The following is an 18,424-nucleotide window of genomic DNA, read 5'->3' as shown; positions in this document are numbered from 1 at the left end:
ATGCGGTAACCACTACGTCACCCTGGCATGATGGCTGTGCACAACTACACCTACCACCGTAACATGCCTACCTCCTCATTCCAAACTCCAATTCCCACCTCTGCCCACTTAGTATCCCCCCTAAACTCAAACAGTATTGCATTTTGTTCAATGCTGCTGTGCTATTCCTATACATCTGGAGAGTCTCTGCAATGCTGTTTGAGTTTAGGGTGAATGCTAAGTGGAATGAGGGGTGAATGGGCGTTTGAATTGAGGAAGAAGGTGTGCTAGGGTAGTGCAAGCAGTTGTGCAAAGCAACTGTGCCAGGTTGGTGTAATGGTTAGTACGTCTGTCTAGTGAGCAGGAGACCTGGGCTCAAATCCTGGCTTTGTAAAAATTTTCATTTGTTGCTTTAGTCTGCATAATCCTGGCTTTGTAAAAATTTTCATTTGTTGCTTCAGTCTGCATATATACATAAATTATTCTGTTAATGGCAGCTTAATTATCAGTCAACTTAATGGAACATCATTCTTCAAGTCAATTGCTACACGTCACCTATAGCACATCATTAGGAAAGGCAGATAAGAAAACTCAGTAAAAGGGTGCATAATTAGTATAAGTGTTAATTAAATTAATTCCATACAGAAATTATTCACCATACAGTAACTAAAATATAATTAGTTATCACAGACATAGTATCCTATAAGTTTTGCATGAATATCATCATCATCATCATCATCATCATCATCATCGTAACATTTCAGAAGTCATGCTTACATTAACACACTGAACCTTTTCTACTGCGTAACTTTCAGCTGCATCAAACCAGTCTCAGGACTGAAGGCCACAACAACAACAACAACAACAACAACTTTCACAAAATATGTCACAAACTGAACAGAATGCAACTATTCGTTAAACAGTGAACTATTTAGCCAGTGATTTCAAATTTGCATAGAATGAACAGTAATGACGGCAACAGATTTACTGTCCACATAAACATAGCTACTTTGGAGTTCATTATTTTTGCGAAATAATTGTGTCCTTAACTGATCAGGAAAAGTTAAATGCATCATCACTGCACCTTATAATCTTCTTGCAGTCATGTATCCATAAGAGTACTAATAATCTGCAACATTTGTTATTAATCACACATACTGTACTCTGCTCTCCCAAGTCTTAATTTGTCAGGAAAAGTGAAATACAACCTAACTTATTTCTTACTAATGACTGTGTGCTCATACAGCACCAACTTACAGAAACATCTTATACAACAGTGCCAGTATAATGCAAATTAAATAACACTTGACTTCATACCAATGAATAATGAGTAATAATTTGAAAATTCCCAAAATATAATCTCAGAAAATTACACTAACACTCTGTAATCCTTCCATTACTAGTTGCTTACAAAGAAAAGCCAAAATGTCTCTAAATCTCTTACTAATATGTAAGGTTACACGACATGTAATCAGATAAACTGCAAAGTGAGTAGCCAATGCTTCCAAATCTACTAAAACTAGATAGTACTTAACACTAATAAAATTACACAGTCATACAGAACATAATCTTAACCCTAGGACGCCCAAGCCTTTTTTTTTTTCTAACTTGGATGCCTAAGGGGGGGTTCGGCAAGCCCACAGGTATTAAATAAGTTTACTGACGAAAAATTACAACTTTCAAAATTGTTTATGTATTTTAACTAAGGCACTGGTTTATAAATGTTGTTAATTGTTATAAATATTGTATTGAGTGAATAAAAAATTGACATATTACAATACAAAATACAGATGTGTTCATATACAATAGACTACTCCGAGTCCTCAACTTCAAGGCAAGAGACACACCTCACAATTTTTTCTGAATGTGTGTTACACACATGTTTATGACACTGTCCACAATACTGTTTCGGTTTACTTAGATTGTTGTACTTCTGCTTCTTTGTTTTAGCTTCTCTTGCACAAATATGGCACCGACCTTTCCCTGCAGGAGGCTGACGTGCTTTGTTGTCACTTCTTTGATTTTCTTTTGTAGAATAGTCTCCATTGATTGAACAATTTGGTTAGATAACCCTCTTGCATTGGCACTTCTTTCTTCTACCTGCAATTTCACTAGTTCCATCCCAGCTTGCAGAAGATAGAGTTCCCGTTTGTTGTGTTTCTTTTCATTCCCTCTTGGATGTTGCGGGATGAATATGGTGGTTGCATTGATAGCACAAATGTCGATGAGAGAGTAAAATACATATAGAGGCCATCTCTTTGTTCCCCTCTTGCAGGTGTACATACGCACCATTTGATCAATGATATCAATTCCACATTTAGTGGAATTATAATATGCATTTATCTCGGTTTTATTCTTCTCAACTCCAACAGTGACTTTATCTTGGTGCATTGTTGACAACATCAGTAAGTTTTTACTTGGTTTCGTTTTTGCTGTGTAGGGCACCAAAGTAACTGGAGGCCTACGTGTTGGGAACTGCACTAACTCACTGCAAGTTTACAAGATAAATAACAGCTGACTGACATCAACAATCACTTCCTCTGAAAGTAAACAGATTGTTGTGAATATCAAGAATACCAACCAACAAGAAACTAACGTGCATTGTTGTAGAGATGAGAAATACGAAATCCTACTAAGGGAAATTATCTATAGCACGGAAACCTAGGGGGGGGGGGGGGGGGGGGCGTTTGTTGGACCCATAATAAGTTCATTTTTTCTTTCAAAGCAGGAATTTTCTATAAAATATATTGACACGGTTGTTGTTGTTGTTGTTGTGGTCTTCAGTCCTGAGACTGGTTTGATGCAGCTCTCCATGCTACTCTATCCTGTGCAAGCTTCTTCAGCTCCCAGTACCTACTGCAACCTACATCCTTCTGAATCTGCTTAGTGTATTCATCTCTTGGTCTCCCTCTACGATTTTTACCCTCCACAGTGCCCTCCAATGCTAAATTTGTGATCCCTTGATGCCTCATACCATGTCCTACCAACTGATCCCTTCTTCCAGTCAAGTTGTGCCACAAACTTCTCTTCTCCCCAATCCTATTCAATACCTCCTCATTAGTTACGTGATCTACCCACCTTATCTTCAGCATTCTTCTGTAGCACCACATTTCGAAAGCTTCTATTCTCTTCTTGTCCAAACTAGTTATCGTCCATGTTTCACTTCCATACATGGCTACACTCCATACAAATACTTTCAGAAACGACTTCCTGACACTTGAATCTATACTCGATGTTAACAAATTTCTCTTCTTGAGAAACGCTTTCCTTGCCATTGCCAGTCTACGTTTTGTATCCTCTCTACTTCGAACATCATCAGTTATTTTACTCCCTAAATAGCAAAACTCCTTTACTACTTTAAGTGTCTCATTTCCTAATCTAATTCCCTCAGCATCACCTGACTTAATTTGACTACATTCCATTATCCTCGTTTTGCTTTTGTTGATGTTCATCTTATATCCTCCTTTCAAGACACTGTCCATTCCGTTGAACTGCTCTTCCAAGTCCTTTGCTGTCTCTGACAGAATTACAATGTCATCGGCGAACCTCAAAGTTTTTACTTCTTGTCCATGAATTTTAATACCTACTCCGAATTTTTCTTTTGTTTCCTTTACTGCTTGCTCAATATACAGATTGAATAACATCGGGGAGAGGCTACAACCCTGTCTTACTCCTTTCCCAACCACTGCTTCCCTTTCATGCCCCTTGACTTTTATAACTGCCATCTGGTTTCTGTACAAATTGTAAATAGCCTTTCGCTGCCTGTATTTTACCCCTGCCACCTTCAGAATTTGAAAGAGAGTATTCCAGTTAACATTGTCAAAAGCTTTCTCTAAGTCTACAAATGCTAGAAACGTAGGTTTGCCTTTTCTTAATCTTTCTTCTAAGATAAGTCGTAAGGTCAGTATTGCCTCATATGTTCCAACATTTCTACGGAATCCAAACTGATCTTCCCCGAGGTCGGCTTCTACCAGTTTTTCCATTCGTCTGTAAAGAATTTGCGTTAGTATTTTGCAGCTGTGACTTATTAAACTGATAGTTCGGTAATTTTCACATCTGTCAACACCTGCTTTCTTTGGGATTGGAATTATGATATTCTTCTTGTAGTCTGAGGGTATTTCGCCTGTCTCATACATCGTGCTCACCAGATGGTAGAGTTTTGTCATGACTGGCTCTCCCGAGGCCATCAGTAGTTCTAATGGAATGTTGTCTACTCCCGGGGCCTTGTTTCGTCTCAGGTCTTTCAGTGCTCTGTCAAACTCTTCACGCAGTATCTTATCTCCCATTTCGTCTTCATCTACATCCTCTTCCGTTTCCATAATATTGTCCTCAAGTACATCGCCCTTGTATAAACCCTCTATATACTCCTTCCACCTTTCTGCCTTCCCTTCTTTGCTTATAACTGGGTTGCCACCTGAGCTCTTGATATTCATACAAGTGGTTCTCTTCTCTCCAAAGGTCTCTTTAATTTTCCTGTAGGCAGTATCTATCTTACCCCTAGTGAGACAAGCCTCTACATCCTTACATTTGTCCTCTATCCATCCCTGCTTAGCCATTTTGCACTTCCTGTCGATGTCAATTTTGAGGCGTTTGTATTCCTTTTTGCCTGCTTCATTTACTGCATTTTTATATTTTCTCCTTTCGTCAATTAAATTCAATATTTCTTCTGTTGCCCAAGGATTTCTATTAGCCCTCGTCTTTTTACTTACTTGATCGTCTGCTGCCTTCACTACTTCATCCCTCAGAGCTACCCATTCTTCTTCTACTGTATTTCTTTCCCCCATTCCTGTCAATTGTTTCCTTATGCTCTCCCTGAAACTCTGTACAACCTCTGGTTCTTTCAGTTTATCCATGTCCCATCTCCTTAAATTCCCACCTTTTTGCAGTTTCTTCAGTTTCAATCTGCAGTTCATAACCAATAGATTGTGGTCAGAATCCACATCTGCCCCAGGAAATGTCTTACAATTTAAAACCTGGTTCCTAAATCTCTGTCTTACCATTATATAATCTATCTGATACCATTTAGTATCTCCAGGATTCTTCCAGGTATATAACCTTCTTTTATGATTCTTGAACCAAGTGTTAGCTATGATTAAGTTATGCTCTGTGCAAAATTCAACAAGGCGGCTTCCTCTTTCATTCCTTCCCCCCAATCCATATTCACCTACTATGTTTCCTTCTGTCCCTTACTCAAAAGGGAATATGTAGTATGAAAGTTACTTGGGCAAAAGCAGGGGACATAAAAAAATTGTGGGTTCAACGAACCCCCCCCCCCCCTCCCCCCTTAGGTGTCCTAGGGTTAATGCAGGTGTTTGTACGAGCTAAATTATGCTTTAACTAGAAGTATAGTGATTAAAAAACATCATGTGGAATCAACTTTAGATGCTACAGGTTAGTATATCATTCCTCAAACATAATAAATTATAGACAAAGATAAAATATTTCAGTTTCAAATCTGCCCATGGTACGATATATAGCCGAATCATTGAATCATCACAATGCATCACCTTCCCTATAATCAATCATTAGCTTTGCATACTAGAACACATTTCACTGACTACTGATTAATATGAACAGGTTTGATTATTACTTCATCTACACATCATAATGCAACCTAATCTTTGATGTTGATCACTACAAAGTAAGGTTAACCATATAGCAGATTTACAAATGTCTATTTGATAAGTATATGTACAAAATTATCCTCACTAGCAGCATAACACAAGGCATTCGTAACGTAACATGTTTCTTCATATCAAAAATCAGTAATTCATCCAGTGAAATTTCAGCAGAACTTCCTATACCAGCTATTATATGTAATAATAGTAATCTCCCAACATAGCAGCTGAGTCAACGGACTGCATTGCTGCATTTTATTTCCTAGCATTAGTTACTGTATACTGAAATCCACAAATTAATGTGTACAGCTAATCACATTTCTCAGCACATGTCATGAAAATAACAAGAAGCAAAACCATTTTATGGAAAAAGACATAAAGAAGAGTAAAAATATTAACTGTTCCAAACATGGCTTAATCCTATCACTTAATTACTGAAAGTGGAAAATGAGTAAACTCCTATTTAGTCCTCAGTATTCGCATTTTAGTGTATCTCCTAATACAAAATAATCAAAAGCATCAAATAGTAATCAAATTATTTGAGTCCTACATAAATTCCAGACACAAACATTATCAGTGTCCAAAGTTAGTCCATACAGAAAACAGGGTGAAAAAAAAAAAGCTAATACTATTTCCTCTCGGAGACACACTTCTGTACATCACTAATGATCTTGTATTATATTTATTCTACCAGGTGGTCTCCTTGACTTCTCATTTAGTACAATTTGAGAATCTTTTCTGCAGTAATGAACCCACTTCTGTCTCTCTACTTTGCTATAGATTTTTCCTCCACATCTACTTTCATGTTTGAGCTACTTGACCTTTTAGACATTCACAGTTCTGCATTTACAAAGTACTGTTACTTTTTAACTTGAAACACGTAATGGATCAAAACCATTCAATACAATACCATGTAGCTTTTGGGCAGCTCAAGAAGTAGGTGTCTCAGAGTTGCATATGTTGTTTCTCCACATATTCAAGTGTCTTGAACAAGTCTACATCGTTCACTATGTTTCTACAAACTTGTCTTCCACCTTTTTGAACTGATTGTGAAATTTATTTATGTATTGCTTCTACCAGTCAAGTTGTAAATGTTCATGAAATTCTAATAAACATTCCCACACATTAGCATGTTTTTGAGTTTCATATATTTTGTGTGTTCCTCAACACACACACACACACACACACACACACACACACACACACAGAGAGAGAGGTTTCAAAAAGCTTTTTCTACAGTCTGCTGGAAAACTGACTAATTCAGACAGCTCAGCAACTCTGTCACAACACTTGGTCATCTTTTTCACTTGAAATATCCTTTTCTACATAGTCACTGCATGGAATAATTAGATTTTCATTAACTATATCTGATGCCTGGCTATTCTTCATGTAAGTCACAGTACTGTGATCAGTTTTTTGAAACTGAATATGCTTGTTCACATGACTGTTTTGTCTCAGATTTGACAGTTAGCTTATGCACAAGCTAAGCATCACTTAAAGATGTAAACTTGGTCACTTACAAAATTTCAAATATGATGTCTTCCTGATCTTCACTTAAATTTTGTCTTTTAATACCAGAAATCATTTAATCTTGTCATCTATATCACTTGAAACTGTCATCACACAAGTTAATTACACTGTCATTATTAGGTACAATAACATTTTTGGCAGTAACTGCACCACTTAGTTCATTCTGAAGGTCAAGATTTGCCTGATCACTTTCTTGTTCTACTTCAGATTTGTCAATAGCCAACAATTCATGTATTTTTAATTTAAGTTCAGCAAGTTGAATACTGCTTATATTGGCAGTTGTCAGGTTGTCTTCTGGCTGCAAATTTTGATTCTGTGGTTCATTATTTAACACAACTGTTTCATTATTCATTATCACTAATTTATGATCCCGTGAGTCACACTTTCAGTCTGTTTTGGTAGTCTGTCCTCTTATATTGTTACCTTTGTGCGCTTTAAGCCATTCTATAAATTCTTCACATGATCGACACCCAGATACTGAATAACTTTTAGTTTCTATTTATGTTTGCCCAAAATTGTCCGTTCTTATTGTCCTCTGTTCCGACGTTCAGTCCAATTTCAACATTTTTGAGTTAACTGATAGTCCAAAATATCACAAAAAAATTTCACCACATGCAATGACTCTGCATAGCACCTACAAAAGTAGGATACAAACTTTGTACAGTACTCATCCGTTCTGGCATTCCACATTCGTTGTGCTAGTTGTCGCATTTTTTCTGTTCCATATTTCTGTTTCAGTTTTTGATAACAGCAGGCAGCAAACTTGAGTTTATTCCACATCCATTACTCAATTTTGTGTCTTGTAAGAAGATACACACAGTGCTGTGTGTGACTTTGACTTTGGAGAAATTTTTTTGGCTTTTGTACATGTGATGTGATAATACCTGAAATTTAAAAACTATTAATGTGACCACTCTGATTAATTTCAGTGGATCCCAGCTCCTCTGTCATGTTGTAATGCAACATAATCTTTCAGTCCTCTATAATAAATGTATTTCCATTCTTAACAGTAAAAAATTATATAAACTTGCTGTAATTTTAAACTGAACACAATGTGAACAGTTTTTATGGGTAGTGTATTTAGGTACTTATCTTGTTTTCTGCTTGTTGTCCTAGAATTTTTCCCAGTACTTTTCATTACATTTTTATTGTTCAAAGTGACACAAGTGGTCCGTCACAAACCTCTGATCAACCGCCCTCTGTAGTGAATCAATTCCCACTCATATATAGGCTTTTGAACAATTGATCTATTGTTAATAGTACAGTTTTTAGATATTACAGTTAAAAATCATGACATTAAGTTTTTTGACATACGTACAAAATTGTTTCAAATACTCGTATCAGTTTCAGACAGACAATTCAGCCAGAAAAATGTTGGCACACAAGTTTACATAAAATATTCAGAACAAACAGTGAATTTTATATTTTCTTTAATTGTGTGAAGACAGAACTAAGCAGAACTCTCCTCCCATGTTTTCAACATATATTTGAATAGAGCTTTCTAATATTATTAACAATAATGGTATTTTTTACAGATGGTATCTATTGATGAGTAGTTGTTGGATTTTGGGTTGTATAATACCAAATTGTCTTGATTATTTTGAAAATTAGTGACTCTCATTACATACATTTGTTATACACATGGATAATAACAGTTTACAGGTTCTATCAAACTCTGTTTCAGGTATTTTGGCTAACAGATGAAAACTGAGTAATCATTATATAGTAATTAGAACAGAATATGATAATTTCAGATATTAATTGGAATCTGGGTGATCACTTGCCCTTGAAGAACTAAGAGTTATGGTATCAGTCAGTACAATATGCTTCCTAAACTTGTTTGTTACATATCAGTCTCTGATGAGATGTCTCCATGTTCTCTTCTGAGAATCAGCATTAATCTAAGTTACAGAATATAAAAATGTGCACGTCAAAAACTGAAAAAGAAAGAAAACCCAACAAAAATCTTCATAGTATTTCAAAATTGTTAATATCTGATGCCTTACCATCTTTGCCAACATCTGCAACCTGCGCCTCTTTATTGCCTGAGGAAGGAAGTAAACACTCCAAAAATTTTGTATAGTTTTTTTCTACTTTCATGTCCATCAGCAGCACATGGAATTTTGCCTCCTGAAAGTAAGCACTTGCCAGACATCAGTCTTCTTGAAGTTTTAAAGTTTTCTCATGTGAATTCTTCTTTTCATACAACTTAATTATTTGTGTATATATGTGTTAAATTAAATCCACAAATTTTCATTGTATGTTGTGGTGTTATTCCAGAATATCCAAGTGTGCGATGTAAAGGTGTGGGATAAACCATGGTTGCCTACACGTCAAGTTACAGAATTATCTTGTTCTGAAAAAACTTCAAAGAGGAAAAGAGAGGTGAGTGAAGTGCTCTTAAGAATGAATTAGTGCAATGTCATCCAGTAACACTATGAAACTTCCTGGCTTATTGAAAGGAAGAAGGTAGGAGGCAGGGTACTGTTGAAGGTAAAACTGTGAGAATGGGTCATGAGATGTGCTTCGGTAGCTCAGCCGTAGAGTACTTGCCTTAAAGAGGTAAAGGTCCTGAGTTAGTCTCATTCCGCACAAAGTTTTAATCTGCCAGGAAGCTTCACATCATGTATTCAGTTCAGTTGCAATTATATATGTTTGACATTGTGTCAACTGCTGGGGTGACACAAATTGTTATACTAGTCTGAAATATAAGGTCACCAAGATCACTTGCAAATCTTTTTATTGATCACTGGTCTTAATAGATCTGTAATGTCATCATCAGATTTTGTAATACATCAACAGAAGTTTGTGATCTTCACAGACTTGCATAACTGTGTGACTTGCAGAAGTTCATTACCTTTACACATTTGCATTACTATGTGACTTGCAAGTCTGTAAAGATCATGAACTTCTCTTAATGTGTACAAGATTTGATGATGATATCAAACATCTGTCAAACAGTTCACTAAAACAAGAAATACAAGCAATCTTGGTGTACCTGATATTTCAGAATTAGTTGCAATTACTGCCCTTGTAACTCAAAAGGGTATAGGCTGGGTGGTGGTAAAAAAAAGTAAATATTTGAGAAAATTTAGTATGAAAGATTTTTTTCTGTTGTTGTTTTGCTGAAGACATAGTTTTCCAGTTGATCTTTGGAAGATAAAATGTGATTTAAAGAGTTTGGTAGATGTACTTCTAGTGTAAATCTAATGGGGCTCACGGCTTTGGCTTACATAACACTGAAAATTTTGAAGTATTTGAAAAATAAACATTTGAAAAATAAACTGTCCAGAACCAATACTCACAACTATAAAATCTAGATTATGATTTACCCACAACTACAAAAGAAATTGAGAAAGCTATTAAAACTTTATAAAGCTAGTGGAGAAGATTCTATTACAGCAGAATTTTGGAATGGTCTCCACCAAAAATAAAAAATGAATTAAAATTTTGTTTTTGAGAAAACTTGGAAAACAGAAACTCCCAGGAGGGTGGAAGGTGGCCTTTGAGTTATCCATTATTAAAATACGTAAGAAAGGCAATAAGCAGGATGTTAACAACTACAGATGAATTTCATGGCAACCAGTTACATATAATATATTTTCCAAGATAATACTAAACAGACTAGGAACAACACTGGAGAGTAATTTGTTTGAATATCCAGGTGGTTTTATGAAGCACAAATTAAGTTTTGAACAAATATTTAATCTGTAGTCAATCATTTGCCACAGATTGCTGAATTCAGTAGAGGTTTGTTGATCTCCAAAAGGCCTTTGTTTCCACTGACAGAAATTACAGATAAAATAAAAATATGTGAGTATGGATATTGACTTGCTGCCCCTTTCAGCTTCTTAGAATATTTCGCTTCAGTGGGCCATGTTGTTGTTGTTGTTGTTGTTGTTGTTGTTGTTGTGGTCTTCAGTCCTGAGACTGGTTTGATGCAGCTCTCCATGCTACTCTATCCTGTGCAAGCTTTTTCATCTCCCAGTACCTACTGCAACCTACATCCTTCTGAATCTGCTTAGTGTATTCATCTCTTGGTCTGCTTAGTGTATTCATCTCTTGGTCTCCCTCTACGATTTTTACCCTCCACGCAGCCCTCCAATGCTAAATTTGTGATCCCTTGATGCCTCAAAACATGTCCTACCAACCGATCCCTTCTTCCAGTCAAGTTGTGCCACAAACTTCTCTTCTCCCCAATCCTATTCAATACCTCCTCATTAGTTACGTGATCTACCCACCTTATCTTCAGCATTCTTCTGTAGCACCACATTTCGAAAGCTTCTATTCTCTTCTTGTCCAAACTACTTATCCTCCATGTTTCACTTCCATACATGGCTACACTCCATACAAATACTTTCAGAAACGACTTCCTGACACTTACATCTATACTCGATGTTAACAAATTTCTCTTCTTCAGAAACGATTTCCTTGCCATTGCCAGTCTACATTTTATTTCCTCTCTACTTCGACCATCATCAGTTATTATACTCCCTAAATAGCAAAACTCCTTTACTACTTTAAGTGTCTCATTTCATAATCTAATTCCCTCAGCATAACCCGATTTAATTTGACTACATTCCACTATCCTTGTTTTGCTTTTGTTGATGTTCATCCTATATCCTCCTTTCAAGACACTGTTCATTCTGTTCAACTGCTCTTAGAAGTCCTTTGCTGCCTCTGACAGAATTACAATGTCATCGGCGAACCTCAAAGTTTTTACTACTTCTCCATGAATTTTAATACCTACTCCGAATTTTTCTTTTGTTTCCTTTACTGCTTGCTCAGTATACAGATTGAACAACATCGGGAAGAGGCTACAACCCTGTCTTACTCCCTTCCCAACCACTGCTTCCCTTTCATGTCACTCGTCTCTTATAACTGCCATCTGGTTTCTGTACAAATTGTAAATAGCCTTTTGCTCCCTGTATTTTACCCCTGCCACCTTTAGAATTTGAAAGAGAGTATCCCAGTCAACATTGTCAAAAGCTTTCTCTAAGTCTACAAATGCTAGAAACGTAGGTTTGCCTTTCCTTAATCTATCTTCTAAGATAAGTCGTAAGGTCAGTATTGTCTCACGTATTCCAATATTTCTACGGAATCCAAACTGGTCTTCCCCAAGGTCGGCTTCTACTAGTTTTTCCATTCGTCTGCAAAGAATTTGCGTTAGTATTTTGCAGCTGTGACTTATTAAACTGAGAGTTCGGTAATTTTCACATCTGTCAGCACCTGCTTTCTTTGAGATTGGAATTATGATATTCTTCTTGAAGTCTGAGGGTATTTCACCTGTCTCGTACATCGTGCTCACCAGATGGTACAGTTTTGTCAGGACTGGCTCTCCCAAGGGCGTCAGTAGTTCTAATGGAATGTTGTCTACTCCCGGGGCCTTGTTCCGACTCAGGTCTTTCAGTGCTCTGTCAAACTCTTCACGCAGTATCATATCTCCCATTTCATCTGCATCTACATCCTTTTCCATTTATATAAGATTGTCCTCAAGTACATCGCCCTTGTATAGATCCTCTATATACTCCTTCCACCTTTCTGCTTTCCCTTCTTTGCTTAGAACTGGGTTTCCATCTGAGCTCTTGATATTCATACAAGTCGTTCTCTTATCTCCAAAGGTCTCTTTAATTTTCCTGTAGGCAATATCTATCTTACCCCTAGTGAGATAGGCCTCTACATCCTTACATTTGTCCTCTAGCCATCCCTGCTTAGCCATTTTGCACTTCCTGTCGAGCTCATTTTTGAGACGTTTGTATTCCTTTTTGCCTGCTTCATTTACTGCATTTTTATATTTTCTCCTTTCATCAATTAAATTCAATATTTCTTCTGTTACCCAAGGATTTCTACTAGCCCTCGTCTTTTTACCTACTTTATCCTCTGCTGCCTTCACTACTTCATCCCTCAGAGCTACCCATTCTTCTTCTACTGTATTTCTTTCCCCCATTCCTGTCAATTGTTCCCTTATGCTCTCCCTGAAACTCTCTACAACCTCTGGTACTTTCAGTTTATCCAGGTCCCATCTCCTTAAATTCCCACCTTTTTGCAGTCTCTTCAGTTTTAATCTACAGGTCATAACCAATAGATTGTGGTCAGAGTCCACATCTGCCCCTGGAAATGTCTTACAATTTAAAACCTGGTTCCTAAATCTCTGTCTTAACATTATATGATCTATCTGATACCTTTTAGTATCTCCAGGGTTCTTCCATGTATACAACCTTGTTTCATGATTCTTAAACCAAGTGTTAGCTATGATTATGTTGTGCTCTGTGCAAAATTCTACCAGGCGGCTTCCTCTTTCATTCCTTCCCCCCAATCCATATTCACCTACTATGTTTCCTTCGCTCCCTTTTCCTACTGACGAATTCCAGTCACCCATGACTATTAAATTTTCGTCTCCCTTCACAATCTGAATAATTTTATTTATTTCATCATACATTTCTTCAATTTCTTCGTCATCTGCAGAGCTAGTAGGCATATAAACTTGTACTACTGTGGTAGGTGTGGGCTTCGTATCTATCTTGGCCACAATAATGCGTTCACTATGCTGTTTGTAGTAGCTTACCCGCATTCCTATTTTCCTATTCATTATTAAACCTACTCCTGCATTACCCCTATTTGATTTTGTGTTTATAACCCTGTAGTCACCTGACCAGAAGTCTTGTTCCTCCTGCCACCGAACTTCACTAATTCCCACTATATCTAACTTCAACCTATCCATTTCCCTTTTTAAATTTTCTAACCTACCTGCCCGATTAAGGGATCTGACATTTCACGCTCCGATCCGTAGAACGCCCGTTTTCTTTCTCCTGATAACGACATCCTCTTGAGTAGTCCCTGCCCGTAGATCCGAATGGGGGACTATATTACCTCCGGAATATTTTAGCCAAGAGGACGCCATCATCATTTAATCATACAGTAAAGCTGCATGCCCTCGGGAAAAATTACAGCCGTAGTTTCCCCTTGTTTTCAGCCGTTCGCGGTACCAGCACAGCAAGGCCGTTTTGGTTAATGTTACAAGGCCAGACCAGTCAATCATCCAGACTGTTGCCCTTGCAACTACTGAAAAGGCTGCTGCCCCTCCTCAGGAACCACACGTTTATCTGGCCCCTCAACAGATACCCCTCCATTGTGGTTGCACCTACGGTACGGCTATCTGTATCGCTGAGGCACGCAAGCCTCCCCACCAACGGCAAGGTCCATGGTTCATGGGGGGGCAGTGGGCCATAGGAAACGGTAAAACATTCTCTAAAGGTCTGTGCAAAAAGTATAAGGGATTTTTGAGGAGCTATTGTCATAACACGAGAGTGGCAAAGTGGTCGCCAGGACGGCAGCTCGGCATTTTCGCAGGACTGGCTGCCCTCTATAATTAAAAAAAAAGTGGTCAAATGAATAGAGTTGTGATCTGTGGACCTACGTTCAGTTCCTGTTGGTACCAATGCTTTTTTTCCTGCTCACAGTGTTGAGCAGTTCAGTTTTTATATAAATAAAATTAATATATTGAATTTAGTCATGATTATTATGAATTTGTTCATTGAGTTTAGTAACAAATGAAATTCTGTGTAACCAGTCATTTACCAGTGGAATATTTCCTGAATGGTTGAAATGCTGAAGCTAAACTTTTTTTTTAAGGAAGATGGTAATGAAATACCATAATAATGCTTTACAATTTCACTTTTTCCAGCATTCTCCAAAAATTTTATGAAAAGGTAATGTAGAATCAGCTTCTGAATCATCTGACAACAAATACTATATTGTCAAATTCACAGTTTGGCTTTCTAAAAGGTTCTGATACTGAGAAAGCTATCTGCATACAGAGCAAGAATGTACTTAATTCATTAGACAATAAATTGCAGGCTATTTGTATATTTTGTGATCTGTCAAAGACTTTGACTGTGTTTATCACAATAGTAAGTAAATTAGAATATCATGGTATAACAGGAAATGCTGCAAAAGGGTTCAAATACTTTATATCTGACAGGAAACAAAGGGTGTCAATAGGAAAGAAACATGTATTAAGCTATCAGGCAACATCCTACTGGGGACGAATTACGTGGGATGTCCCACAAGGTTCCATATTAGGGAACTTACTTTTTTATGTGCCTGTGATGACATTTCATCACTAACAGCACCATATGCCATGTCTGTTTTGTTTGCGGATGATACAGACATTGCAACAAACAGCAAATCAAGTGTAGTCTTAGACAGATTGGTTAATGAAATTTTCATGAACATTAATAAATGGTTTCTAGCCAATTCTTTGTTACTGATATTTGGGGGGGGGGGGGGTGGAGGAAAAAAAAAAAAAAAACACACTACATATAGCTTAGAACTTGTTTCCTGCTAGTATATGCGTAAAAAATATGACGATGACAGATGGAAGAAGTTGACTGTGTTAAATTCATGGGATTACAGAAACTGCTGAAATGTTGAAACAAATCTGTATTTGCAGTGTGAATGTTGTCAGACATATCTGATATAAAAATAAAAAAGCGAACTTTCCCTGCAATACATTCTGCGTTCCTGTAACCCTCCTGGCCTCAACCATCCAGCCCCTTTCATGCTCCCATTCCAGCACTACACAGCCATCATTCCATCACTACACCCAGCCTTTTTTCTTCTTTTTTTATTTTATTTATTTATTTATTTTTGTTTATTTCTCTCCTGTTCCACTACTTCCCCCCACCCCCCCTCCCCTACGTCTACCCTGTCCACTGCCCAACCTGCAGCACTTCACTGTCCACCATCCCCACCATACTATCCCTCCCCCTCCCTGCCCCAGCCTCCTCCTTTCCCCCAACTAGTCGCCACTCCCAGCAGCAGCTGCTGCTGCTCGCAGTGTGGTTTCAGTTGCCTGTGACTGCAGTCGTGTGTGTGTGTGTGTGTGTGTGTGTGTGTGTGTGTGTGTGTGTGTATTGTTGACAAAGTCCTGGCCGAAAGCTTTAAGTGTGAAAATCTTTTTGTTGTGCCTATCTGCGACTCAGTATCTCCACTATATGCTGAGTAGCAACTTTCTTCTAATAATATTGTTACATTCCATCCTGAATTTCCATTGTTTGAGTTTTGCCTGACAGCTTTTCTTCTATCCTAACCCGGTGCTGTTCTTCTCCATTATTATTTTTTTTTGCATCACTATACTCAATGTTTGTCCTCTTTCTCTTCTTTCATGTGTTTCTCTTGTTGCCTTACAAATCGCACTGCACGCTCTACTTACAAGTCACACTGTATCAACCGTCTCGGCCCCGCAAAATGGACAGCTACAAGACCAAGCTGATTGTTGGTGTGGCACCTTATGTCCCACATTTCTCCTGCTGATTCATTTCATATATTTTTGCATGTTTACTCCCATACCTTTCCAGTGTCACACGATATTGTATCCCATCCTACGAACCCCCCCCACTTTCACTGTTCTGTCCCAGATCACACCCACTAATTTCACCATCCAGACACATATGCTATCCCCCTTCCTCACCTTATCCACCCACAGGCCTGCTAACCACAGTAATATATATATATATATATATATATATATATATATATATATATATATATATATATATATATAAAAAACAAAGATGATGTGACTTACCAAATGAAAGTGCTGGCAGGTCGACAGACACACAAACATACACACAAAATTCAAGCTTTCACAACAAACCAGGAAAGAGGGAAGGAGAGGGAAAAGACGAAAGGATGTGGGTTTTAAGGGAGAGGGTAAGGAGTCATTCCAATCCCGGGAGCAGAAAGATTCACCTTAGGGGGGAAAAAAGGACAGGCACACACACACACACACACACACACACACACACACACACACACACACACACACATCCATCCATCCATCCATCCATCCACACACACACAGACACAAGCAGACACATCTAAAGGCAAAGAATCCTCAACCCTCCCGACGAAGCAACCGCCGGCCGTGAAAGCTCGAAATGGGCACAATAAAAAAAACACAAACACAGGATTTCGGGCTTTCGCGGCCGGCGGCCACCCCGCCAGGAAAACTGAAAACTGAAAATTCCCCGCCCCCAAATATACCTGCCCGTGCCTGCACATGTGTGGATGGACATGCGTGAGTGTGCGAGTGCACACACGTCCCTCCGCTCCCGGGACCGGAACGACTCCTCACCCTCTCCCCCAAAACCCACATCCCTTCATCCCTCCCCCTCCCACCCATCCCCCCACCCTCTCCCCCAAAACCCACATCCCTTCATCCTTTCATCCCCCCCCCCCCCCCCCCCCCATTGTAACCGCCCCCGGTGTAAAACTTGTCCCATGCAACCTCCCACCACCACCTACTCCAGTCCTGTAACCCGGAAGGTGTACACGATCAAAGGCAGAGCCACGTGTGAAAGCACCCACGTGATTTACCAACTGACCTGCCTACACTGTGACGCATTCTATGTGGGAATGACCAGCAACAAACTGTCCATTCGCATGAATGGACACAGGCAGACAGTGTTTGTTGGTAATGAGGATCACCCTGTGGCTAAACATGCCTTGGCGCACGGCCAGCACATTTTGGCACAGTGTTACACCGTCCGGGTTATCTGGATATTTCCCACTAACACCAACCTATCCGAACTCCGGAGATGGGAACTTGCTCTTCAATATATCCTCTCTTCCCATTATCCACCAGGCCTCAATCTCCGCTAATTTCAAGTTGCCGCCACTCATACCTCACCTCACCTGTCATTCAAAAACATCTTTGCCTCTGTACTTCCGCCTCGACTGACATCTCTGCCCAAACTCTTTGCCTCTGTATATGTCTGCTTGTGTCTGTATATGTGTGGATGGATATGTGTGTGTGTGCGAGTGTATACCCGTCCTTTTTTGCCCCTAAGGTAAGTCTTTCCGCTCCCAGGATTGGAATGACTCCTTACCCTCTCTCTTAAAACCCATATCCTTTCGTCTTTCCCTCTCCTTACCTCTTTCGTGATGAGGCAACAGTTTGTTGCGAAAGCTTGAATTTTGTGTGTATGTTTGTGTTTGTTTGTGTGTCTATCGACGTGCCAGCACTTTCGTTTGGTAAGTCACATCATCTTTGTTTTTTTATATATATATATATATATATATATATATATAAAAAACAAAGATAAGTCACATCATCTTTGTTTTTAGATATATTTTTCCGACGTGGAATGTTTCCCTCTATATTATATATATATCTCAAAAAACAAAGATGATGTGACTTACCAAATGAAAGCGCTGGCAGGTCGAAAGACACACAAACATTCACACAAAATTAAAGCTTTCGCAACAAAATGTTGCCGCATCAGGAAAGAGGG

At 38.5% G+C, this 18,424-nt stretch overlaps 1 protein-coding gene across 1 annotated transcript in view; it reads left to right on the top strand.

The window, feature by feature from the left end:
• Positions 1–18,424, top strand: part of LOC124614069 (T-kininogen 2) — a 193,730-nt gene that overhangs the window by 29,463 nt on the left and 145,843 nt on the right. Inside the window, exon 4 of the mRNA XM_047142905.1 lies at positions 9,408–9,512. Coding sequence (XP_046998861.1) covers positions 9,408–9,512 — 105 coding nt within the window. The remainder of the gene's footprint in view (positions 1–9,407; positions 9,513–18,424) is intronic.

This window comes from Schistocerca americana, chromosome 4 (genome assembly GCF_021461395.2).
Source record: "Schistocerca americana isolate TAMUIC-IGC-003095 chromosome 4, iqSchAmer2.1, whole genome shotgun sequence".
NCBI lineage: Eukaryota > Metazoa > Arthropoda > Insecta > Orthoptera > Acrididae > Schistocerca > Schistocerca americana.
This window is presented reverse-complemented; position numbering and strand designations above follow the sequence as displayed.